Source organism: Muntiacus reevesi, chromosome 21, assembly GCF_963930625.1.
Source record: "Muntiacus reevesi chromosome 21, mMunRee1.1, whole genome shotgun sequence".
In the NCBI taxonomy this organism is placed as follows: Eukaryota; Metazoa; Chordata; class Mammalia; order Artiodactyla; family Cervidae; genus Muntiacus; species Muntiacus reevesi.
In genome coordinates this window covers 16,971,726-16,999,155 of record NC_089269.1, presented here as the reverse complement: position 1 = coordinate 16,999,155, position 27,430 = coordinate 16,971,726, and the positions used below count along the sequence as shown (strand labels likewise).

At 39.0% G+C, this 27,430-nt stretch overlaps 1 protein-coding gene across 1 annotated transcript in view; it reads right to left on the bottom strand.

Moving 5' to 3' along the window:
- The window catches only part of PROS1 (protein S), a 68,665-nt gene extending 42,840 nt beyond the window's left edge, over positions 1 to 25,825 (bottom strand). The window contains exons 1-2 of the mRNA XM_065913577.1: positions 25,617 to 25,825; positions 1,179 to 1,336 (exon numbers count right to left, since the gene is read on the bottom strand). Coding sequence (XP_065769649.1) covers positions 1,179 to 1,336; positions 25,617 to 25,692 — 234 coding nt within the window. The 5' untranslated portion in view covers positions 25,693 to 25,825. The remainder of the gene's footprint in view (positions 1 to 1,178; positions 1,337 to 25,616) is intronic.
- Positions 25,826 to 27,430: the final 1,605 nt, after the last annotated feature.

Below are 27,430 nucleotides of genomic sequence, written 5' to 3'. Positions count from 1 at the left end.
CTTGGAGAGTGTTAAAAATGGGTACCTTGGGGAAAATTCCCTTTGAACCTATTAGAGTATGTGGAGGTAAGATGATTAAAGGGTAATCCCAGAAAACACAAGTTATTACTGTCCTGGACAAGTTTTCTCACTATAGACAAATGGTTCCTGCTTGTCACTGCTTATCTAGTCTCATGGTCCCAGGAGCTAAGTCAGAAGTAAAGGAAGTATTTGAAGATACATATGCAGATACTTTTGCCTCCCTCGTTTCCTTCTGGATATACAGTTCATTCCAGGAAAAAAAATCGAGAGTAACCCCAAAGGTCATCAAATTTTAATTCTTAAGGTCACCCTCATCCTAATTCTTAGAGGCACTATTTATATTCTTGCTACCCACAGAACAAGTTAGAGAAAGGCTTCTCTAGGAGAATTAGGGGGCTAAAGATTAGCTCTAAGGGTCTCAAAGTGTTCTTAGGAAACACAGTATTGAAATGAGTTCTTCAGTAAGCATTCACTGAGTACCTATTATGTACCAAGCTCTGAATTAGAGGTTCTGTTTTCTAAAGCTTAGTTAAAAATGCCAATGGAGAGAATTAATGAAGCATAGTGGTAACGATGTAATCATATACACACACACACACACAGTACAAAATACTGGTTGGGAGAAAGTAGTTACAAACCATGAAATTTCATGGTTTTGAAAACCATGGATTTCATGGTTTGTAACTACTATTTGTGATAATTAGGTATAACTGAGTTATAGTTTGGTCAGCGCATACTGCTTTTGGCAAGTAGTATTTCCCTAACAAGCCCACCCTTGAAGGTACTTCCTCCTGAAATGCTTCAGTGGGAAAATGCAGAAGGTGATACTGTTGTTGTTCAGCTGCTAAGCTGTGTTCAACTCTTTGGGAGCCCATGGACTGCAGCCCACCAGCCTCCTCTGTCCACGTGATTTTCCAGGCAATATTACTGAAGTGGTTGCCATTTTCTTCTCCAGGGGATCTTCCCGACCCAGGGATCAAACCCACATCTCCTGTGTCTCCTGCACTGGTATGTGGATTGAACCCACAGAAGGTGATATACACAATCATTAACTTTCAAAAAGGAACACGAGGGAACAGAGAAACTAAAGCTAGAAATGTTCCGTCTGTAGCTATATGTCTAGGTATACTAACTGACCACTTTTCATGAGTTCTTACCGTTTCCGGGTTATTTTCAAAGACTTCCCTGGCTTCTTCTTTATTGCACAGTTCTTCAATGCATTCTCTTTCAAGATTGCCCTTTTTCGTTTCTTCAAGCAATGAATTTGCACGGCGTCTCCTAACCAGGACTTGTGAAGCATGTTGCCTTGACAAAACTGAAGGAAAAAATATGTTTACATGAACAGATCTTTCATTTCTCCACCTAAAATATTTTTTAAACATGAGAATTTAAATCATTTTTTGGCTGTAAATTGCATGGCATTCAAAGTAGGGTTACACTGAGGGGGAAAATGCAGATACATATGCCCCTTGGTTAACAACCCAAAGAGCAGTTTGGTGTATAGCTACAGCACTTGTCTAATGACTGACACAAATTGTTCAAGTTTATGCTTGAGGCCAAATATAACTAACAAAAATTCAATGTTTACCTCATTATGACTGCTGAAAAAAGTATCATGCTGAAATGATTGTCAAAAGTCACATAGCCACAGCCTCTTTAAAGTTAGAGTAACAAACTTTGTCAGTTTTAATGGAAAACTTGTGTGATATTTGAGAAATGTGGGAGTACAGTCCAATCAGCTATTTGAAAGATACTTGACAGGCTAAAACACCTGGTTATCTATACAAACAAGAAAATAAAAACCCATGGCAAAAGGAAGACCATATGCAAAGCACAAAATACAGAAGGCAAAGAGAAAAAAAATGGTAATTTTGAGTATATAAAAAATTTTAAGCAGTTGACAAACAATGATAAAAATAGCAAAGTTCAACATCAAGCAACAGACTGACATCTAGAATTTATAAACAACTTTTGCAAATTAAATAAAAAATAATACAATATGGCAACCAATACAGGTATGTGTGCAGTGTATGTGTGCTCAGTCATTTAGTCGTGTCCAACTCTTTGCAACCTTTTGGACTGTAGCCCGCCAGGCTCCTCTGTCCATGGGATTCTCCAGGCAAGAATACTGGAGTGGGCTGTCATTTCCTCCCCCAGGGGATCTTCCCAACCCAGGGATTGAACCCGCCATCTCCTGTGTCTCCTGCAATGTAGGCTGAAAGTAAAGAAGCCATGTGTGCAAGGTTAAAAACAAAATAAAAACTGTAAATAAAATATAAACAAAACAATATGCAAACATCACTACAGAGAAAAGTTAAAGTAGCCGATAAACACGTGAAAAGATGTTCAACACAAATTTTTTAAAGCAATCAGATGTTTGCCTAATAGATTTGCAAAAATGTAAAAGAAGGAAGATACTACTGCACTGAAGGTCTCCAAGGTATATTATTAAATTGAAAAGTGCAAATTATAGATGCCTCGTCTATAGCATAATCCTATATATACCAGCCACACTTGCAGATGTGCAAATATCAGGTGGACAAATACAGAAAAGAGTTTGGAAAGACACTCAAGCTATCATCTGCAGTTATATTTGAAGAAAAGAATGGAAAATATAGTTTGGGCCTTATCATTTTAGTATATGAATAGAATATTGTTTCTTAATGAAAAATTTTAAATCACATATAAGATCTACAAATTTTTTAATCCTGATTTTTAACCACAAATGGTTACTTCGCTAGAAAGATAAGCAAATAACATAAACAGCTAGATTACTTTTTCTCTTATTTCTCTCATAACCCAATATATAGTAAGGAATAGATAATCAAAAGTTGACAATACAAAGAAGAAAAAGAACAGCAAAAGGACTAATTAATCAACATTTACTATAATTATGAGTTGGATAATTGAACACCTTTCAAGAGTGATTTATGTTTATTTATTTTAGTTTTATATGGGTTTCCTCACAAAACATAAGTTTAAATGTGATGATTAACTAACAAAAGTGTTCGAGTTACATTGAATATTTTTACAATATCTCTCCTCATTTTTACTGCTGCTCAAGATCAAGATAAATTAAGGCTGTGTGCATCTAAAAGATGCTATTCTGTGAGCATGCCAGCCTCCAAGTGCATTGCTAACTGATAAATGGCAGCCCAACCAACAATGAAAGGGTGTGAGATTAAAATTAGCTTATTTATTTGAAATAGTCTTAAGCATGCTACCTGATAATAAATATAGCAAAAAGTTGGCGCTTCTGAAAAGAAGAACGCTCTAGTCATTCAGTCATATCTGACTTTTTGTGGCCCCATGGACTACAGCCCACCAGGTTCCTCTGTCCATGGGGATTCTCCAGGCAAGAATACTGGAGTGGGTTGCTATTTCCTTCTCCAGGGGATCTTCCCAACCCAGAGATCGAACCCAGGTCTCCTGCATTGCAGGCAGATTCTTTACCATCTGAGCCACCAGGGAAGCCTTTCTGAATGTCAAATAAAATGTTAGCCTTTCTGAGGAAAACAATAACACTTTGTATTAAAGATGAATATACTGATGTAATAACAAAATAATCAAGGTCAGATGCAATTGGAAAACAAACCATAAACGTCACTCCTTAGCATTTCTTCCTTACAGAATGTCAAACTTTAGAATTCAGAGGTTAATATTGATATTTAAGAATATCTCTTTCCTTATAAGAGCCTTATTATACTGATGTAATAACAAAATAATCAAGGTCAGATGCAATTGGAAAACAAACCATAAACGTCACTCCTTAGCATTTCTTCCTTACAGAATGTCAAACTTTAGAATTCAGAGGTTAATATTGATATTTAAGAATATCTCTTTCCTTATAAGAGCCTTATTGCATGACACAGTCCATGTGTAGTAACCCATATACTTATCTTTGGGGAAGTTCTCAATTGTCAGGGAGAACTAAAGTGATAGTTTTAAAAAATGCTCACATAAATTTATAAAAACAGAAGAAAATACAGTAAGCTCCATTACTACAGAGATGATGAAAATCCAGAGCATACAAGATATTTGCTATAAGTTATCAAGCTTATAAACAAAAAAAGTACAACTTAGATCACAGGCACCCCAATGCTCAGACCTGCAACCATCCACTACTATTTGCTACTGTTTCTCAGAAAAGAGGGAAAAGTTTCATTATCTCTGATAATGAAAGGAATATTAAAAATGAAAATTGTTATACCTCTGACCTAAAGGATAACAAAGCTAATAATTAAAAAAATGATTCTGTCTAAATAAATTTTGTCTGAATTTGAAAGTTTGTTTTAGTTTACCTAGGTTCAACCCAATAATACTTTCAACTGGGATGGTGTGCAACAACTTTCAAAGTGTATATTAGTGATTTCATTTGATCATACATAAATAACAAAATATGTTACAGGATAGAATTATCATTCCCATTTTCTTATTGAAGAAACTGGAGCTGAAAGAAGTTACATATATTTTTCAAGATCATAGAGCTACAAAGTGGTGCTTTAAAAAAATTTTTTTTAATTTTTTAAAAATTATTTTTAAAATTTATTTTTAATTGGAGGATAATTACTTTACAATATTGTGTTGGTTAATACCATACATCAACATGCATCAGCCTTAAGTACACATATATCCCTTCTCTCTTCCATCTTGAATCACCCTCCCACACCAAGCCACCCTTCTAGGTTGTCACAGAGCCCCAGTTTGAGTTCCCTGAATCATAAAGCAAATTCCCACTGACTGTTTTACATGTGGTGGTACATAGGTTTCCATGCTCCTCTTTCCATTTGTCATTCCCTTGCCTTCCCCCACCATGTCCATAAGTCCGTTCTCTCTGTCTGCATCTCCACTGCTGCTCTGCAAATAGCTTCATCAATACCATCTCTCTAGAGTCCATACATATGCACTAATATATGATATCTGCATTTCTCTCTCTGGCTTACTTCATTCTGCATAGTAGCCTCTAGGTTTAGCCAGCTCATCAGAATGGACTCAAATGTGTTCCTTTTTATGGCTGAGTAACATTCCATTATATATATGTACCACAGTTTCTTTATCCACTCATCTGTTGATGTACATGGGGACAAGAATTTTAAATATATCTATTCTCCAGTGCACTTTCTTCTATGCATTCTACCATTTAAATGCCCACGATGGACTGAATTAAAAAAAATAAATTAGGTGCTTGTGTAGTGGACACATTTGGTATCTTATATAAGACATGTATTGTCAGTTATAAAATCAACCCACTCATCTAACAGAATGTGTTTTCAAAGGAATCTATCATTCCTTGTCAAAAAGATATAAATGTGACATCACAGATCCAAACTAAAACCACACAACTGTAGGATGAGACAAATATAAGTTCTGAAGTGTTCATATCACTGGCTCAAAGTCTATCTGCCCCCAAATATCTATCCTGCTGGCATGCAGGAGTGTCTAAAAAGTTTCATAATATTCTTAATCATAAGATTCTTAATCATTGTGATTCTTAATCATAATATTAAGTATGGCACCATAAGCACATAAATGCTTTTTTTTGTATTATCTCCTATTAACTCTATCTCACTGTTAAACATACAATAAACTAAAACTCAGAGAAGTGGAGTTTAATCTTACCAAATTCACATAACTGAGAACAAAGTTCATCAAGCCTGGCTCCAAAACCCACCCTCTTTTTGCATCAACACATTGTCTCTAATCCTTTGTTTCACTTCTTTTAGATTAAGACGTTTTTCAAGAAAATCCTTGTGAAAAGCCAACTAACATGCTTGCAAAGTGTTACATTCAGATTTAAATTTTTAGGTTACGTTCAGTTACGAGTAGTCCGAGATTAGAAATATGACTGAATCTGCTTGATTTTTTATCTTATCTGTGTCATCCCTTCTTCACAATAACAACCACAGAAGCTGAACAATTATGTCAATCACATAACCACTGACTCCCTCAATGTTTTCTGTGGGAGCAAAAATTTTTTTCAGCATAAATTTGATTAACAACAAAAACTAATTTATTGTTGTTGGTACATACTTCATTTAACACCTGTCATAAGGAGAGTGGAGTTAGCATTGTCTCTGTGGTGGTGGTGGTTTAGTTTCTAAGCCATGTCCAGTTCTTTGAGACCCCATGGATCATAGCCCACTAGGCTCCTCTGTCCATGGGATAAGAATATTGGAGTGGGTTGCCATTTCCTTCTCCATGGGATCTTCCCCACCCAGGGATCGCACCCACAGAACTGCATCTCCTGCAGGGCAGGCGAATTCTTTCACAGCTGAGCCATCACGGAAGCTCACATTGCCTCTTCTCACAGGAAAATTCCCTCACTGTTCAATTCAACTAGACCTCCATCAAGAGTTAAAGAAAAACGTTAAAAGCCTCTTTCCCACTTAGGTGTCCAAGCCTGCTATCTTCTGTTTAGAGAGGTCAGAACTGCAGTTTGTCCAAAACCAGTCAGATGTAGGTGAGGTGGCAGGTGGAGGAGACCCAAACTTTAGGCTGGTTCATCCTCTGAATCTCTTTCATTCTGCCCTCTTACCTTTGCAGAGATAGTTCTCACATTCCTCCCTCCTAAAACTCATATTTTTAAATTCTGCTTTCTGTCTCTTCTTTTAGCCCCTCTTGACATCCCAAGAATGAAAAACTGTCCCTAAAAGAATGGATCTGATCTGAGAAGGGAATTTTAGGCTAGCGTTTGGTTTGGCAGAGTGTTTGAATCTTTGTTTCTTCTTCAGCGTGGGACAGGGTCAGGGAAATGGCATCCAGTGTACAAACAGAACAATTAGATAACACTGAGATGTAATTGTGCCTCCCATCTCTCAACTGCTGAAATGGCATGTTTTGCTTACACATAGACTGGGAAAAACAGAATTGTTATTTTTGATTGATATAGGAAGTTGCTATTTTCCAAATGATATAGAAAAACCATTAGCTAATAATGATGGGAAATTTTATTTTACAAATTTTATTTTAAATAATCACATGTTTGAGGGAGAAAGGATACATGTGTATGTATGGCTGAGTCCCTTTGCTGTTCATCTGAAACTCCCACAACGTTGTTAATCTGCTATACGCCAATACAAAAGAAAAAGTTTAAAGAGTGAAAAAATTAATCATCACATATTAAGTGTAAAAATCTTTGATTTTTATTATAAAGATTTATACAATAGAATATTTACAATTGAGGAGCGGTATTAAAAATATGAAGGTTGCAAGGACTAAGAAAAAACCAAAGATAGATTTTTAATTAGGCATTCATCAGGCTACATAATTATTACAACTTTCAGAAAAGCTTGTGTTAACCTTAAGAAACAAATGTTATGTCTGTACATATGTTATACGTCCATTCTTTTAAAGTAAAGTTTATTTTTTTTAAGAGAGCTAACATACTAGCTAATACACTTCTCTACATTTCACATTTGTTTCTTATTGAGGTCCAACTATCATATCTGTACACCACTCCCAGAAAAACCATAGCCTTGACTACACTGCTGAGCAACCAATTCTTCTCATATTATTATATTAAAGATTGGAAAACCATCTTAAAAAGTATTCTGTAAAGGTGAACCATGCCTCTGTCTTTCAAGAGGACTAAGCAATGAAAAGGCTGATAAGAGACAATTTAAGAGAATCAAATACTGTAAGAGGTAGGTCTGTAAGTAAATGAAAGTCACTCAGTCGTGTCCAACTCTTTGTGACCTCATGGACCATACAGTCCATGGATTCTCCAGGCCAGAATACTGGAGTGGGTAGCCTTTCCCATCTCCAAGGGATACTCCCAACCCAGAGATCGAACCCAGGCCTCTCACATTGCAGGCGGATTCTTTACCAGCTGAGCCACAAGGGAAGCCCAAGAACGACTGGAGAGGGTAGTCTATCACTTCTCCAGTGGATCTTCCCGACCGGGAATCAAACCGGGGTCTCCTGCATTGCAGGTGGATTCTTTATCAACCGAGCTATATGGGAAACCCTAAGAGGTAGGTCTGGATAAGGTTTAAATCTGGGAAAGAAGAAGAGGAGACAACCTGTGAATTATATAGCATGCATATAAAGGTGAGTTTTATAACATTTGGATTAGGAGAAATAAGGGTTGGCATTTATTCAGAAGTAGGAAAGCAGTGGCATTTTAAAAAATGTGATCATTGACCCCCCTTCTAGAGCAGATCAAATGAGCAGGGAAACAATGCTTGAACTGTTTACTCACAATGGAAGTGAAATGAACTTCTCCTTACTTGAAGATTTAATTGTAACTAATTTACAGCCCCTAGTCTAGGAAAAAAGAGTAAATCGAACACTCTGCCAATTATCCCCAAGATTAAAACTTTGCTTTAGCCCTAGACAAAGACAGGGGTACATTTTAGTTACTCCTTCCAAAACTACAAATACTTCTACCCAAAAGACAGAACAGGCAGCTTGTGACCTTGAAATAAACTATATTTTTGTCCATTTCTGCTATTTCATGTGTTTGCTCTCAGTAAGTGATAAATTAAGGTATTTTTGAAGGAATTCAGAATTCAGAGTTTGGCAAGGTCTAAAGAGGAAATTTCCATAGCCCTCTCTTTTCTTCTCTAAACAACTATACTGTAAATTGGCTATACTTTCTGAGGCTACAAACAAGAGGTCTCTTTTTAGGATATGCAGCAAGATATTCATGTAGTCAGCTTGCTTTGTCTTTTTTTTACCTCCTACACATCAGGGCACCAAAACACCATCTGATTTGATGTCATTTAACAAGAGGTTACAGCCCAGTAAATGTTTTGTTTTTGTTCTATTTGACCTATTTTGTTAGGGTGGCGTCAATTAATATTATTAGTTCAGTGGCCTGTGTCTGTATTTATGTTTGGAAAAGCAAAAGGCAACAATAAGACAGCTGGCCTAATTCTGCAATACCCCTCTTCCTGCACCATCTCCCGGATCTCCCCAATAAGCAATAAGTATGAAGCATGCTTAGAGACTTAGGAAGACTCTAGATCTCAAAGGCTTCCATTCTGACTCCTGTGCTGTGCGCAGTCGCTCAGTCGTGTCGACATTTTGCAACCCCGTGGACTGTAATCCACCAGGCTCCTCTGTCCAAGGGATTCTCCAGGCAAGAATACTGGAGTGGGTTGCCATGCCCTCCTCCAGGGGTCTACCCAACTCAGGGATCGAACCCAGGTCTCCCACATTGCAGGCAGATTCTTTACCCTCTGAGCCACCAGGAGTCCCACCAGAGAGACTCTTAGGATATTACTATTTTTTAAGTGCTGATGTAGAAATAAGATTATTTGGAATGTTGGTAAAGCATCGACTAGATATTTATAATTCAATATAATTTCTGCCAACCTTTCAGAACTCCCTGCGGACTTTATAAAAAGCTGTAAGACACAGTCTAAATTACAGTGGAGTAAAATGATAACTAGGGAAAGAAGAAAAAGTGATTGGGATAAGAAGTCGAGGAAAAGAAGGCAAATAAAACCAGTAATAAGGAAAGATGCATTTAACGTATACTGTCTGGGATCAACTAGTGCAACTAGAAAGAGTTATTTCAAAGAGTAATATGCTCTTTATTTTGACAATTACCCTCGACCAATTCCCACAAAGGCTTAAATAGAAGTCTGTCCAGTTACCTAGGACTCATCAGTTTCCCAAAAGCAATGTCCCTTTAGAAAATTAGATCTTAACAACCACAGAGGCTGTATATTGTCACCCTGCTTATTTAACTTATATGCAGAGTACATCATGAGAAACTCTGGGCTGGATGAAGCACAAGCTGGAATCAAGATTGCAGGGAGAAATATCAATAACCTCAGATATGCAGATGACACCACCCTTGTGGCAGAAAGTGAAGAACTAAGAGCCTCTTGATGAAAGTGAAAGAAGAGAGTGAAAAAGTTGACTTAATACTCAACATTCAGAAAGCTAAGATCATGGCATCCGGTTCCACCACTTCATGGCAAAAAGATGGGGAAAGAATGGAAACAGTGACAGACTTTATTTTAGGGGGCTCCAAAATCACTGCAGATGGCGACTGCAGCCATGAAGTTAAAAGATGCTTGCTCCTTGGAAGGAAAGTTATGACCAACCTAGACAGCATATTAAAAAGCAGAGACCTTACTTTGCCAAGAAAAGTCTGTCTAGTCAAAGCTATGGTTTTTCCAGTAGTCATGTTTGGATGTGAGAGAAAGCTGAGCACTGAAGAATTGATGCTTTTGAACTGTGGTGTTGGAGAAGACTCTTGACAGTCCCTTAGACTGCAAGGAGATCCAACCAGTCCATCCTAAAGGAAAACAGTCCTGAATATTCATTGGAAGGACTGATGATGAAGCTGAAACTCCAATAGTTTGGCCACCTGATATGAAGAACTGATTCATTGGAAAAGACCCTGATGCTGGGAAAGATTGACAGCAGGAGAAAAAGGGGACGACAGAGGATGAGATGGTTGGATGGCATCACCGACTCAATGGACATGAATTTAAGCAAGCTTTCGGAGTTGGTGATGGACAGGGAAGCCTGGCATGCTACAGTCCATGGGGTCACAGAGTCAGACACAACTGAGAGACTGAACTGAATTGAACTGAACAACCACAGAAGGACTCTAAACCTAGTCAATGTAATCAACTTAGGGCTGTCTTAAAAAATTATGAAATAACAGCTAAAAACTCACTAGATAATTGCATAAAATTAGTAGCATGAAAGAGAAGAGCTAGAGGAACATAAAAACCCCAAAGGAAATATAGGTAACTGAAGACATAGTAGATAACTTCCAAAAATCTATAAATAATATCCTAAATAAATTGAGAAAATCTGGCATCCATAAAACGAAAGTATGTCATGATAAAGAACTGCAGAACTAAAATAGGATATAGAAATAAAAAATTAAAGGATGAACTAAAAAATAGTATGGGCTACTCCTCACACCTCAAAAAGTCAGCCCCTTTTTATGTCTATTGCTTTGACAAAGATTTTAAAAGAAGTTAAAATTCAATGTTGGCAAAGATGAAAGGAATGAGGTACTCTTAAGATCTACTTTTGAAATCAGATTTCCAAAGGATATCTATTATTAAGTAATTACGGTTTTGCATTATTGAATTTTGCCATTTGATATTGGAATAACTTCTGAAATCAATATGGTTATGTTATACATCATTTTAATGTGCATTTCTTGCTTTATACTTTTTGCTAGTGAATTATTGCTTGTTGTTTATCTTATATGTATTTTAGATTATGGAAATGATGTTAGACAAAAAGCAAAATTGTGCCATTTTCTTATTCGAGTTCAAAATGGGCCATAAAGCAGCAGTCATTAGCAACATCACAATGCAATTGGCCCAGGAACTGCTAATGAACATACAGTGCAGTGGAGTTTTGCAAAGGAGACCAGTTTTGCAAAAGAGCCTTGAAGATGAGGAGCACAATGGATGGCCATTGGATGTTGACAATAACCAGTTGAAAGTCATCACTGAAGCAGTTCCTCTTACAACTAAATAAGAAGTTGCCACAGAACTCAATGTCAACCATTCTATGGTCATTTGGCATTTGAAGCAAAATGGAAAGGTGAAAAAACTCGATAAGTGGCTGCCTCATGAGCTGAAATCAAATAAAAAAAATAATCATTTTGAAGTGTCTTATACTACCCAACAACAACAAACCATTTCTCAATCAGACTGTGACCTGTGACGTAAAGTGGATTTTATACAACAACCAGGGACGACCAGCTCAGTGGCTGGACCAAAAAAACGCGCCAAAACACTTTCCAAAGCCAAACTTGCACCCCCGAAAAAGGTCACAATCACTCTTGGGTGGTCTGCTGCCGGTCCGATTCACCACAGTTTTCTGAATCCCTGTGAAACCATTACATCAGAGAAGTATGCTCAGCAAATTGATGAGATGTACCAAAAACTGAAATGCTTGAAGCCAGCACCGGTCAACAGAAAGTGCCAATTCTTCTCAGTGACAACACCCACCACACATCTCACAACCAATGCTTCAGAAGTTGAATGAATTGGGCTATGAAGCTTTACCTCATCTGCCATAGTCACCTGACCTCTCGCCAACCGACTACCACTTCTTCAAGCATTTCAACAACATTTTGCAGGAAAAAGGCTTCCACAACCAGAAGGACACAGAAATTGCTTTCCAAGAGTTCGTTGAATCCTGAAGCACAGATTTTTATGCTACAGGAATAAACAAACTTATTTCTCATTGGCAAAAATGTATTGACTGTAATCGCTCCTATTTTGATTAATAAAGATGTGCTTGAGCCTAGTTACAATGATTTAAAATTCAGGGTCTGAAATGCAATTACTTTTGCACCAACCTAAATAATAACAATATGTGTCTAAAACCTTTTAATAGACACACTCTTAAACTAATATATATAGGATGGATAAACAACAAGGTCCTACATACAGCACAGGGAACTATATTCAATATCCTATAATAAACCAAAATGAAAAAGAATATTGTAAATGTATATATAGCCCAATCACTTTGCTATACACCAGAAACCCAACACACCACTGTAAATCAACTATACTCCAATACAATTAAAAAAAAAGGATAATTGGGGGCCACCTTGGAGGCTGTCTACCACAGGACAAGCTGACTTTTCCCTTTGGGTGTTTACTGTACTTTGTTATCATGATTCTGTTTTTCCCCTGGGTAGATATTTTTAGAAGTTTTCATTACATTAGAGAGTAAGATTTTCCACCAGTAAAAAAAAAAAAAAAAGGTGCCCTCTTTAGATATTCAGCTAACAATTCCATTTCTAGGACATTAAACTGAGGAAATGAACATGGACATATGTAAAGAAATATATATGAACATGTTCATCACAATACTGTTGATATAAGCAAAACACTGGAAGTAATATAAATGTCCAAAAATATGATTTTGCTTAAATATATTATGATGAACATTTATAAAGGAAAATTATAAATCTGTTTTAAAGTGACATAGATTTTAATTTATTGATATAAAAACAATCATCATTCTTGGGTGCAATAACATGTTACAAATACTATTAAGGGCAAAATTCCATTCTTTCACTTACATATTTTAATTTCTAAGACTGTACATACACATTCTTAAAAGGGATTAGAAAATTATAAAGCAAAATGTTACTTTGGCCTCTTGCTAGTGAACCTATAGATGTATTTTTTAAAGCACATTATATTAAGCATGGTTTAAAAATGTAAAGAGATAGTAGGATATAGCTAGTAGTTTACGTTGGGGAAAGATGTTCAATAGGGACAGAAGGTCAAAATGGAATCCCAGGAATCTCTAACATTTAAAGAAAAGCAGAAATCATCAAAACAACAGAAACACAACTAGTAACATGTATGCAGAGGGAGAAAGAAAATTTGAAAATAATGCTTCTAGACATAAAAGGAGGTCAATTTCAAAAGAATAAGTTTCAACAGTGTCAAAATGTATACAGTTGGCTTAACAATAGGATCACCATTAACATTCTCTGTCCCCAATACCTGTGGGATGGTGAGAAGGGAGGAGACCTCCAGAACAAACTGTTTCTTCAAGATCAAGTGAGAATAGGAAGTGAAAGAGTGGCTAATAACTTTAATAGAGGCAGAAAGGAAACGAAATGTTTTCCTCAAGTTGGGAAAGTGCATCACGGAATAGCTGTGAAACTCACGAGAAAATGCCAAGTAGGCTATTTTGAAAGATGGAAAATATCATATAATTGCAGGAAGTTACAGTTTTACCACTTCTATGGAGATTTAAAAGCCAATGTTCTTGAATGTGTCCTTTTAAAGTCCATTCCAAAAAATGGACCAGAGGACTAACAAGAATTATGCTAATAGACTAGAACCAGTGAGAGCCGGTCCCTATTGCTTCACTCCATTGTAGAAAGGTTCAGAACCTATGTGGGTAAATCACCCTTATTCCACTTGTCCCTCCAGCCTGGAGAATCCAATTTCTGTATCTGGACTGCTGCTGCTGCTAAGTCGCATCAGTCGTGTCCGACTCTGTGCCAACCCATAGACGGCAGCCCACCAGGCTCCCCCGTCCCTGGGATTTTCCAGGCAAGAACACTGGAGTGGGTTGCCATTTCCTTCTCCAATGCATGAAAGTGAAAAGCGAAAATGAAGTTGCTCAGTCCTGTTGGACTCTTAGCGACCCCATGGACTGTAGCCCACCAGGCTCCTCCGTCCACGGGATTTTCCAGGCAAGAGTACTGGAGTGGGATGCCAGTGCCTGGACAATGCAGTATAAATAAACCTCTTAAAGGAAGAAGTTATTGCCTATACCAGACTTGATAATACTCTATTTGTCACATTTATAAAACCAAAACTGCAACTTTAAAACATTAAAGCAACTTTTGTAGTTTTAACTTGAACCGTTGAAACCCTAGTTCCTAAAGGTTCTGTTACTGCACATCTAATTATTTTTTACTGGAGATTTTCCTTACAGTGGAGTTCTCCCTCCGTGGGGCTCAGCTTCTTTCCTCCCTTCTCTGACATCTTCTCCCCTTCTTGTTCCCTGGCCACTGTCCACTGTCACCCTGGCAAATTTCTGTTCACTTCTTATACAGAATCATTTATCTGTATTCTCTGCTATGGCCTTACAGACCGGAATGATTCAAACTCTAAGTGAAGAATTACCTGAGGGTCTTGTTAAAATGTGTATTCTGAGTCAACAGGTCTAAAGTGTTGCTAGAGATACTTCATTTCTTTTTTTTTTTTTCCTTAAAAAATTTTTTTTTAATATGAGCTATCTTAACGTCTTCATTCAATCTGGTAAAATATGGCTTCTGTTTTGCTTTTGGCAACGAGGTGTGTGGGTCCTTAGCTGCCCAACCAGGGACTGAACCAGCACCCCCTGCATTGGAAGGTGAAGTCTTAACCACTGGACTGCCAGGTAATTCCCTTCATTTCTAATAAGCTCCCCAGTAACTGGGCCTTCCTGGTGGCTCAGATGGTAAAGCGTCTGCCTACAACGCAGGAGACCCGGGTTCGATCCCTAGGTCAGGAAGATCTCCTGGAGAAGGAAATGGCAACCCACTCCAGTACGCCTGCTTGGAGAATTTCATGGACTGAGGAGCCTTGTAGGCTACAGTCCATGGGGGTCGCAAAGAGTCGGACACGACTGAGCGACTTCACTTTTCAATGCTGCTTCTGGTCACTGGACGACACATGAATAGTAAAGCTATAGACCATGTTTTGGGAACTTCACAGTCTAAGTCTAAAGTCATTTTCAAGGCAATTTCTAAAATAATAACAATTCTCACCATAGGAACAATTTTAATACTAACTGTTAACAATATTTTTTCAGGCTGCCAATTTAACAGCCAACTTAACGTCATTATACTAAGTTCCCAGGTAGTTTGTTAGTAGGAATAGTTAATTATGCTCTCTCTCTATGACAAATTCTACTCAGATAGTTAAAACAACTTCACACTGTGTAATATACATTACCAAGGGTTTAAATGGGCATTAAGTATTTGTCCTTCTCTTAGAGGAAGAAACATGAATCTTAATCTTGGAGGAAAAACGTTGGTAACAGGGAAAATGCCGACCAAACATTCCATGAGCTTTCTTGGGTTGGGTGCTATTTACACGATAAGCAGATGTGAGTTTTGTCACTTCCATGCTTTCAGTCAAGAACAAGCAGGCCTCTTCCACTGCTTTCTTTTCTTTCAGGGACACTGGAGGCCATGTGTTCCAGATGGTACAACGAAAGATTTAAGAGATTTACACAAACCACACTGGACTTCACACGACTGAAAAATTAACTCTTATTTTGCTAAGTTACTGAGATTTGGTGATTTGAGTATTAATTTGAAGATTTGTGGATTAAAGTGTCATCACTCCATAGCATATCTTTTATTTGGTTCTCTCATGGAGTTACCATGGAGTTCAGGTTCAACTCCCTGAACTCACGCCTGGACTTCTGTCCTATGAACCTATGAGATAATACATTGTATTGCTTTAAGATGCTAAGTTTACAGTTATTTGTTACACAATAGAAAGCTAATACAAAACGGTGTATATGATTTTGAATCAGGCTGAATGTACTCAGTTCAGTTCAGTCACTCAGTCGTGTCCAACTCTTTGCAACCCCATGGACTGCAGCATGCCAGGCTTCCTTGTCCACCACCAACTCCCGGAGCTTGCTCTACCTCATGTCCATCGAGTCGGTGATGCAATCCAATCATCTCATCCTCTGTCATCCCCTTCTCTTCCTGCCTTCAATCTCTCCCAGCATCAGGGTTTTTTCCAATGAGTCAGTTCTTCGCATCAGGGAGCCAAAGTATTGGTGTTTCAACTTCAGCATCAGTCCTTCCAGTGAATATTCAAGGTTGATTTCCTTTAGGATTGACTGGTTAGATCTCCTTGCAGCCCAAGGAACTCAAGAGTGTCTTCTCCAACACCACAGTTCAAAAGCATCAATTCTTTGGTTCTCAGCTTTCTTTATAGTCCAACTCTCACATCCGTATGTGACTAATGGAAAAACCAGAGCCTTGAAAAGATGGACCTTTGCTGGCAAAGTAATGTCTCTGATTTTTAATATGCTGTCTGGTTGGATTGCTAATTTTGTTCCATGTGCAAGCTAGAGCCACCAGCTTCAGTTCTAACAGCTGGCTAGGTTGGCTAATGCCATCCCAGACAAAACCTTGGCACACACTGAACAACACTGAAAAGACAGATGTTCCCTGACATAATATAAAAGAATATACAAAGGATAGGAGATTGATGTTCTGCCTGAACTGTTCATGTGAATCTTACCTATTCACTGCCTTACTTATCCTCCCCACTTCCTAATAAAAAAAAAAAGAATATATTTTCATGATTATCATAGATTATTGAGGAAATCATCAGAAATTTTTAAGAGCTGTATTGGCTGTTCTCCCTAGATTGGAAATCCTGCTGGGAGGGGCTGCAACAAAAACTGGGCTCCCAGATTTCAAGGGCCATGGGAGGAAGCTGGGTGGCTGAGCTTAGGCATCAGCCTATACCGACCTGAACCAGTCAGTAGTCAAATCTTGGAGAAAGGATTAACAGGCAAGGATCTCCCAAGATCGAAATGGAAAGACAACCCACAAAATTATTCATTGAGGTTTTCACCCCAAAATTCTCTGGGTTAGCAAATAACACAATGAAATCACCACCTCATCTTAATTAGTAATGTTGAATCTGGATAGATCCAGAACCTCTTGAATGAAGGAGAAGAGAGATGCCTTTGAGGAAGCATCTGTAAACTTTTCTCCTAATTTTCTCCAAAGCAAAATAAATGCACTGGGTAACTGCACTAAGGAAAGAGACTCCCAAAACTTTAGTCATTATTAGATACCTAAGATCTAAGATCAAAACACCTAAGAGATAAAGTATCTGTTTAGAACTGAGGTTTATGAGCCTCAACTGATAAAGGGAATTCTTTCCTGAAACTATAGGTCCAATAAGACTCAATCTTCAAACTGCGATTCCTTCCCCAGATCGAGAGAACATGAAACTGTTGTCAGCAGCAGTCTGGTCACATTGGAATATTTCTGCTCAAGTGAGAAACAAGTTGTTATATACCTGGGTGTCTATCACTAAGATGGCAGAATAGATATTGATGGACCTCTTATATTCAAGGCACATTCATTCCAATTTTAGATGTTCTACTCTGAGCTTTTAACCCTGAGTCTAAAAGCTGCCAAATGGAGGTGGGAACAAAAACAAGAGAATGCTCTCCAGCTAGTCCAAAGTTCATGTCAAGCAGTCTGTCTTGTAGCCTGGCCAATGACTCATCAGATCCAACTGGAGTCAAATAGTCCATCAGGCGGCAGGGTACGCTTGAGAGACTGTAGCAAGTCCCAGAAGAATTTCAGAAGTGTTCCCTTTGAGTTGGGAGCAAGTCACATTTCTTTCAGCAACTATTTTCCCTTTGAGAAATTGTTCCTGGTGTCCTTTTGGACTTACATGAAGATCTGAACACAGGACCGCTTTGTGATATGAACAGCTCATCACGAACTAGATGCTATGTTTTCCATCCAGCTATAAATTTAGTTATGGCAGCAGTTCAGTTTTCAAATGGTATGAATGGGATGAGCTGAAAGGAATGCTAAGTGGCCTGGGCTGATTGCTCACTCTCTTGACTTCTTTCGGTCCCTTTAGTCCCTTCATAGACTCAAGAGGAAAGGCCTATGACCAAGAACAAACATGAAAAGATGTACCAACATGAGCCAGAGTTAGACCTGCTACAAAGCTCCAGCCATAAATGAACTCTCAAGGGTGATCCTAAAGGGCACAGGAGAAACACAAACCTCACAATGGGCAGACAGATAAGCAGTTTTTCTCATTGTCCACTTTGCTTAGAATAAGAAATAATCCGAGATCAGGATCTATGCTACTTTATCACTGGTTACAAATAGTCTGTCCAGTTGTTCAGGAGACCTGCTAAGAGTTAGACCTTAGGCCTAGAAACAAAGACGTTTGGGCAAGAATTGCCTCAGAGCTGAGAATATTTGTATTCCAAGTCAGTGTTCACAAGACAGCCCCATGCCAGAGATTCTAAATTATAAAAGGGGATACAATGGCCCACTTAATGATTGTCAGTTGTGTTTCTTCTCAAGGTAATCTGGTGCAAGGCTCATAAACTCAAAAATCAACAAGCGTCAGCTAGGTTCCATAGATAAGGGAAAAGAATTTGGTGACAAGCAATGAGGAATACTTGGAATTACGGCAATCTTGAGAAGGTCCGACTCTTTGCGACCCCGTGGATTGTAGCCCTCCAGGCTCCTCTGGTCACAGAATTTTCTGCATAAGAATACTGGAGTGGGTTGCCATTTCCTTCTCCAGGGGATCTTTCCAACCCAGGGATTGAACCCATCTGCCACAATACAGGCAGATTCTTTACCATCTGAGCCAGCAGGGAATTTACTGCGATGGTTTATTTTCATCGAAAAAAGTATGTTAGTCGCTCAGTCGTGTCCGACTCTTTGTGACCCCACGGACTGCAGCCCAGCAGGCTCCTCTGTCCATGGAATTCTCCAGGCAAGAGTACTGGAGTGGGTTGCCATTTCCTTCTCCAGGGGATCTTCCCCACCCAGGGATTGAACTTGGGTCTCCTTGATTATAGGCAGATTCATGACCATCTGAGTCACCAGGGAAGCCTTCTAAATCACTGAGAGATGAATTTAAATGGAAATAAATGTTTGGTAAGGAGTGGCAAATGTATCATGATAAAAATTTTGACAATATTGTTTGTTTTGGGTTCATTAATGAAGCTGTGGTTATCCGAGGTTATAGAATCAGATACAATCAAATGGATAAAGAAAACTTAGATCATTAGTGGAGAAGACATGGAAGTTTGCTGACTTTCTATTTTCTTTTAGCTGTACCACACGGCTTGCAGGATCTTGGGTCCTTGACCAGGACAGACCCAGGCCCAGGGCAGTGTAAGCACTGAGTCCTAAGTACTGGACCTCCAGGGAATTCCCCAGTGACTTTCTATGTTCTATTAGCTTGTATAACTGAATATTCAGCACTTAAGTTTTTGCTATGTTTCAAAAGTTACTTTCTTCACCTTTGTATAGTTTTTTAATGGCTGAGGACTAGAAAGAATTTGCTCAATATTTTAAAAATGCTAAATGCTGGGAGGTAGTGACAAGCATATGGAAATTCTTAACTATGCCATAAGTAGAAGTTGAACCAATAGACTGGATAATTAAAAAGAAAAAAAGTAATGTTAAGGTATTTCCCATCCAGGTTAATGTTAGCACAGGGAACATTCCTTACATACTGATTATCCTGGGTTACACTTACCAATTTAAATCATTTTCCTGAAATAATAGGTCTTACATTCCTTAGAATCATTAGGATTGGTCATTGATTAGGACTGTATTTGATTTTTCACATGTTCTGATTTCACAGCAAGGACCTAGTTTTACTCAACTGCCTTCATTCACTGCTGCTGCTAAGTCGCTTCAGTCTCTGTGCGACCCCATAGACGGCAGCCCACCAGGCTCCCCCGTTCCTGGGATTCTCCAGGCAAGAACACTGGGCTCTGTTGCCATTTCCTTCTCCAATCATTCATTCACTACCAAGACACAATGACTCAAGTAAACAAATGGTTATCCCTCAAAACCAAATTAATAGACTTTCCCAATGAATAAAAGTTCTAATTGTTCACTAGGATGCCATTAAAAGTTGCAAACATTTGAGTTTTTACAAAACATGTGTTGAAACAATTCTGGCCTAAGATCAAGGAGATTTGAGAAGACTGACAAAGAACTTTAAGTCTTTCTATAATTGCTTTCCACTCTACTTAAAATGTGACAATCACTGTGATTTCACAATAAGAAATAATTCTATAATTTTTTCAAACTTCATCGTAAAAAAGGTAGCTCTAAATCAGCTCTAGCTGAATCTTGCTATGTTAGAATGTGGGCCCAGTATTGCCAGATCTTTGTTTTCCAAAGAAGTCATAAAAACAAATTTTTGGATGAAATTTTATGATTTTTAAACTGCTACGAGGAGTAACACACCAGTCTGTGGGTACATATGGCCTTCCGGCTGTTGCTTTGTTCTCTCAGGTTAGTGTCTGTTCAATGCTCATAAGAAAAGCAGCTACGGTGCCAAGGGTAGAGACGACATATAGACTCAATTACACAGATTTTCCTTCAGAGAAGGCCACCAGACAAGACTCTTGCTCCTAAAAAAGACCCACCAAATCTGTTAGCTGAATTGCTATTCATTCAGCTGTTGGAAATGGGGTAGATTACAAAATCCAACCAGTTACCTGGTGACTGGCTGATGAGTTAGGGCACTTTTTAAATGAAGAAACAACAATTTGTACTCAACGGGAGAGATATTTACTCTTCATTTAGACTTAATTTTTCTATCAGCACAAATACTGGTAGACTTGTTCAATGCTTTATGCTAAGCCACCCAACTTTACCTCTAAGGAATTAATTCCACAAAAGAAATAAGTCAATGGGATGATTATTTTGGCTTTCATTGGTCCATTACGTCTTACGGAATTATGCACTGATCAATTATTAAGAGCTCAGTTAGTGCCCTTTGAGACAAAAAGAGTGCTTCTCCAGAATAGCTACTATACACAGCAGAAATTTTAAGGGAAGAGATGGAAAAATCATCCAGAGGTAGGAACAACAGGGCTTAGATTCTTCCTCAATAAGTGTGTGGTTCATCTCACTGAGCGGACCAAAAAAAAAAGAAAAATCAAACCTGAAGAACTGCTTAAAAGCAAGAGACATATGAATTGGATAGTGAAGTAGGAAGTCATGAATACCAGTCCTAGCGTAAAATCAAGAGACACAGGCAACCCCTAAAGCCAGTACCCATATCCCCTTGCTTGTTTTTTGTTAAAGTATTTTTTGGTATATAGGATGTGTTTGTATTCTAATGTATCATTCCACTCCATAAAGCACACCACATTGACACAGAACTGTGACAGAACTAGAGGAGACATGGACATCATCTGATAATACCAAGCTAGGAAATGGTAGCCTTGAGCCTTCTTCTCTGAGTGTGGTGACTGGAATCTGTTAAAGAGAGGTCCTTTCTGCTGTACATTAGTTATTTGCATTATATCAGAATATCTGCATTGCATTAGAAATATTTTTCAAACAGTGTTCATGGAAAGAAGGGTATGTATGTATCTTGTACAGCCAATTGGAATGTGTAGACTTCTGTTGTCTCTGCTTCCTTTCCAGCATCCATTCCTTTGTGAGAGTGGTCCTTCTGACACTCTTCCTGATTCTAGTGAGCTGTCAATCACAGGACTCCAGAAATAAGCTAAGCCAAATAATCAGGCTCTCTTTTCTAAGAAATTCAATCATGAACAAGTATACACAGAACTAGAAGGTAGTTAGAACTGGGTTATCTGATGGCAGCTCCTAACATAGGGAGCACATGAGTTTCCACTATATCAGTTCAATCAGTTCAGTCATTCAGTTGCGTCCAACTCTTTGCGACCCCATGAATCGCAGCATGCCAGGCCTCCCTGTCCATCACCAACTCCTGGAGTTTACTCAAACTCATGTCCATCGAGTTAGCGATGCCATCCAGCCATCTCATCCTCTGTCATCTCGTTCTCCTCCTGCCCCCAATCCCTCCCAGCATCAGGGTCATTTCAAATGAGTCAACTCTTCACATGAGGTGGCCAAAATATTGGAGTTTCCCCTTCAGCATCAGTCCTTCCAATGAACACCCAGGACTGATCTCCTTTAGGATGGACTGGTTGGAGCTCCTTGCAGTCCAAGGGAATCTCAAGAGTCTTCTCCAACACCACAGCTCAAAAGCATCAATTCTTCAGCGCTCAGCTTTCTTCATAGTCCAACTCTCATATTCATACATGACCACTGGAAAAACCATAGCCTTGACCAGACAGACCTTTGTTGGCAAAGTAATGTCTCTGCTTTTTAATATGCTGTCTAGGTTGGTCATAACTTTCCTTCCAAGGAGTAAGCGTCTTGTAATTTCATGGCTGCAATTACCATCTGCAGTGATTTTGGAGCCCCCAAAAATAAAATCGGACACTGTATCCACTGTTTCCCCATCTATTTCCCATGAAGTGATGGGACCAATGCCATAATCTTAATTTTTCTGAATGCTGAGCTTTAAGCCAACTTTTTCACTCTCCTCTTTCACTTTCATCAAGAGGCTCTTTAGTTCTTCACTTTCTGCCATAAGGGTGGTGTCATCTGAATATCTGAGGTTATTGATATTTCTCCTGGCAATCTTGATTCCAGCTTGCGCTTCTTCTAGCCCAGCATTTCTCGTGATATAGAGTCTTGCTTTTCATAATCAACCTTTTCTGTCCACCAAGTTCAGTAAACTCTTTAATATCGAAGTGATATCTATTCATATTTAAACTTTTACAATACTGTGAGAAAAATATGAGAAGCCTGATAATACCTATATTAATTAATATTCTTTAGCCCAAGCCCCTGGCTTCCCTAGGCCTGGTAATTCAACATACCATTACACAGTCTTCCAATAAATTCACTCAGCTTTTTTTTTCCCCTCTTTTTTCCTTTATTTCTTCTTTTCTTTCTTTTTCTCTCTTCCCCTCCTTCTTTACTTCCTTCCCTAGTTATCAAGAGCCATTGCTGTTGCTTATAGCTAAAGAATATTAATTAATATAGGTATTATCAGGCTTCTCATATTTTTCTCACAGTATTTTAAAAGTTTAAATATGAATAGATATCGCTTAGGTATTAAAGAGTTTACTGAACTTGGTGGACAGAAAAGGTTGATTATGAAAAGCAAGACTCGACATCCTAGATGTGACTAACAAGAAGAATGTGGCACAGGGTGTTGCTAGATGCTGCTGTATATGAGACATTGTCTCTAACTCTTCCAGCACCAAACCCAACTCTAACCTAACCTTGATAAAAATCTCTCCATCAGGGCAACACATTTTGAACTCTGAAATAAAGAGAATTTAAGAAAAGACAAAGCTAGATAAATGGTAAAAAAAAGAAAAAAAAAAAAAAATTTCAGAAAAGAAAAAAGTAGAAAAGAGAAGGAAAACATGAGTCATTAACGTCAAGGGTAGACACCTAAGCAGAAGTGGATGTCTGGAAAGGACCAAATTAGCACAGCCAAAGGGGACATCCTCTTTCCTCTATTTTTCTTCACACAGCCTTTAGTGTGGCATACAAAATATAAAAGAATAAACTTTAAATCAATAGACAGACATACATATAGATCCAAATCTAGATATATGCATGTCTTTAAAATCAGTTCACATCTCTAAACAATTTCAAAAAAGTTTATAAACTTTTTCCTTCAGTGACTATTTCTATGAACTAAACAATGAATCATATAACAAATATTTAGAACTTTAGTTCTATCTCAAATTTAAAATCTTAGGGAGTAAACACATTCCATCTATATCTCAGTTTTCTCATCAGTAAGCCAGCAATGATTTTTAATCCCATTAAATTACCATACTTTTTAAAACAAAGGTGCTATAGGGCCAACTATTCTTTATGGATATATGAAGAATTAATTCTGCAAATTAATTCTTTATAGAAGAATTAACTTGTCTATTCTATCAGTGTGTATATACAACAAGTGTATTTCTCCCTATGGATGGCATGATTTCATGGGTATAATCACAAACACACACACATCATTTTTAACTCAGCTACAGACAATGGGGTTGTAAAACCAACTTAGCAACTACACAACAAAAGATTCAACAAAAATGTAACAATTTCTACAAAAACAAATGGTTTAGCAAATTTCTGTGATGACAAGCAGTAAGTGTAGCAAGCCATTTTTGCCTTTTTCTCCTTTCCAAAACACTGGTTATCAGACAAACACTTGATTGTCCTGCTGAGCTATATAGATAATGAGTTAGTGTATGTGGTCCGCATATAGGCTTAATGACAGAGGTTTGTATGGCGAAGTTCTGCAACAGGTCTTTAATATAAAATCAATAAATGTTCTTTTAGCCTTTAAAGTAGAATTATAAAACACCACATTCATCCTGATCTGCAACTAACAAAAATCAGTAGAATGTTGTGTGTGTGTTACGTTCAGTCGCTTCAGTCCTGTCTAACCCGCTGCGACTCTTATCAACTGCAGTCCACCAGGCTTCTCTCCGCAGGGGATTTTCCCAGAAAGAATACTGGAGTAGGTTGTCCTTCTCTCCTCCTAGGGATCTTCTCAACCCAGAGATGGAACCCACGTTTCCTGCGTTGGCAGGCAGATTCTTTACCGCTGAACCACCCAGGAATGTTAGTAAATTCCTTTTTAATTCTCCTGAAATTATATCTTTGTGAAGCTTACAATGGAGCTTTAACCGTTTATGGTGTAATTCAGTTTATCTCTCCCATGCCATTTCCTGAGAATAAAACATATCACAAGAAAGCAGTTTTGACCAGTGAATGTGCTTAAACTTCAGAGAACAAACCCAGTGCAACTAAAACGTACTAAATACCTTGATACGACTATATTCTTTTAGAGAAAACTCAACATCCTGCCTTGAATCGAGGCACGGAAACATAAAGAACAAGATACACGAAGATAAACTAAAAAGAATTCCTGCGATGATCTCAGAAGAGTGGCCCTCAGTGCCAAAAACTGTCAGTAAAAAACAATCTGAGAACTACAAAACATCACAGTCCTTTTGACTTCAAGGTTAAAAAATGACATCTGCTGTGCAAACGCGCAGTCATCTCCTAACAATTCGTTTGTCAATGTTGAGATAAGCAAAGCAAGATCAAAGTCCAGAAATTGCCGAAGGGAGGTAGGCTGCAGCAGGGGGTGCCGGCTGGGGTCAGGCGCGTGCACAAATGGAAGACAGGGTGGGTTGCCTGCCCTCCCTGCTTCTATAGCGCGGAGTGCTCATCCTTGTCACCAACTGGGGACTTCAAGTGTCAGGGGCCATTGGTAGGTAGGTGTTCTAACTCCTTCATGGATGTTTCATATCACTCTTGTTTTAGAATCTGTCCCGTAGGCAACACGACTCCCAATCGACCCTGCCCCACCATACGACGCCCGCTAGACACACCGCTGATGGAAGCATTTACTGGAAACTTTCTAGGAGGCTGCAGCCCCAGAAAAGAAAACCGTCCAACAGGGCTCGCAGTCCAGTTGGCACCGCCGAGGAAAGAAGACAGGACGCTATGGATTACTCACAGTTCGCCTCCAAGACGGGAAGCACGAGGGCGAGGCACGCCAGCAGCGTCCCCGTGCGCCCACCCGGGACCCTCATGGCGAAACGGGCGGAGGCGCGGGCAAAGCGGCGGCGCGGCGCGGCGGGGACCCCTGCGCCCGGCGCGCGGCGGAGACTCGACCCGGGCGCCGCGAGCTGCGGACTGCGGCGCGGGGGCGCCCGTGAGCCAGCGCGCCCGCGGGGCCGCGGAGCCGGGGGCGGAGGGGCCCGCCCGCTGCCAGCCCCCCGCCCGGCGGGGAAGTGATAACAGGGACATTTCCTGGCAGCGTTTCTTTTCGGAGCTGGGGGCAGGGCTCGGGGAGAGAGCTGGAGGCCTGGTAAACACCGTCGAGACAGCCTTCCTGGCCCTTCCCGGACGCCAGCGCTTCGTTCCGGTCTCCGGAATGTGAAGTTTGCCAAGAAAGGGAAGCAAAAGCGTCTCAGACGACCATCTCCATCTCCACCACAACGACCGCCTCCAGCGAGCCGGAGTGGAAGGCTGAGTGGCCCGGAAAACAGGACTGAGATCAGGGTTCAGTTCAGTTCAGTTCGGTCGCTCAGTCGTGTCCGACCCTTAAAGATCACGGTATCCAGGCTTAAAGCTTAGAAGGAAAAAAATCTGATGTTGGCGATGAAGATGTTAACCAAAACCTGGAAGCGAATGAGAACTCTAAGTTGGCTACAGAGGACAGAGATAATGGAAGCTAAAGTGATAGTTTTGATCATCTACGTTTTAACTTTGTTCTTGCATTTATAGTGTAAAGAAAGTATAGCAAAAAAAAAAAAAAAAAGTTCTGGGGAGAAAAGAGAATATATCGGATTCTATCACCTTGAAATAGCTCATTTTGGGGTTTTGCATATTACCTCGCTTTTTGTGTTTAGGCATGCACATTAGAAACATGTTGTTAATGTTTAAGACTGCATTTGGAGCTGAACCGCCTAGATGAGAATGGCCATGCTCTGCGGCTTGCTAGTTGTATTATCTGTAAAATGGAGATAATAGTAAGTGTTTACAGTGTTGAGGGAAGAATTTAGAGAGAGAACACACGTGAGGCAGTTAGTGTGTTAAAGAGTAGCACGTACTTAGGGCACACTTCTTAGTATCACTTCCAGTATTTCTGCCTAGTGAACATATCAACTGATTTCCTATGTGTGTCAGTCAATAGGCTGATGCTCTCTCAAGGGTGTTTTCCAACTCTAGCTTTCTGTGGTTCTGTGATCCAGTTGGGTGGAAGTTTATATGGGTCACTATTTCGGAAAATGTGCAAAGGAGTTGTTGAATATATCCATATTCTTCCCTCTTTTAATTTAACTTCCTTCTTGCTATGTTGTGAATCTATCATGTCAGTCTATTCAGATTTATTCCAAACCCAGGCGATTTAACTAAAAATATAAGTCTAATCTCTGTAGAATTGTTTGGTGTGCTAGTAATCAGAACATAAAACAAAATGACCCTTAAGTATGATATTTAATTATTGAATATTTCAATGCATTTAAGCCACAGCATTGCTTCATTCCTGAGGAAGAATTAAGAGTAGAATATCGGCTTTGAGATATCAATATTTCATAAGGGAAGACTTCAAAAATCATGAATCAACAGCGTTCATAACAAAGTATCACCCATACAGACATTAAAAAATATAGAGTATGAAGAAAACAATGTTAGCAAAATGGAAGGGACCTAAAAAAAAATCTTGATCTTTAAAAAAGTTCAACCAAATGTGAAACTTTTAAGTCATTTTAAGACCACAAATGTATATCACAGTCCTAGGATTGGTTGTCAATGCTGAAAAATTAT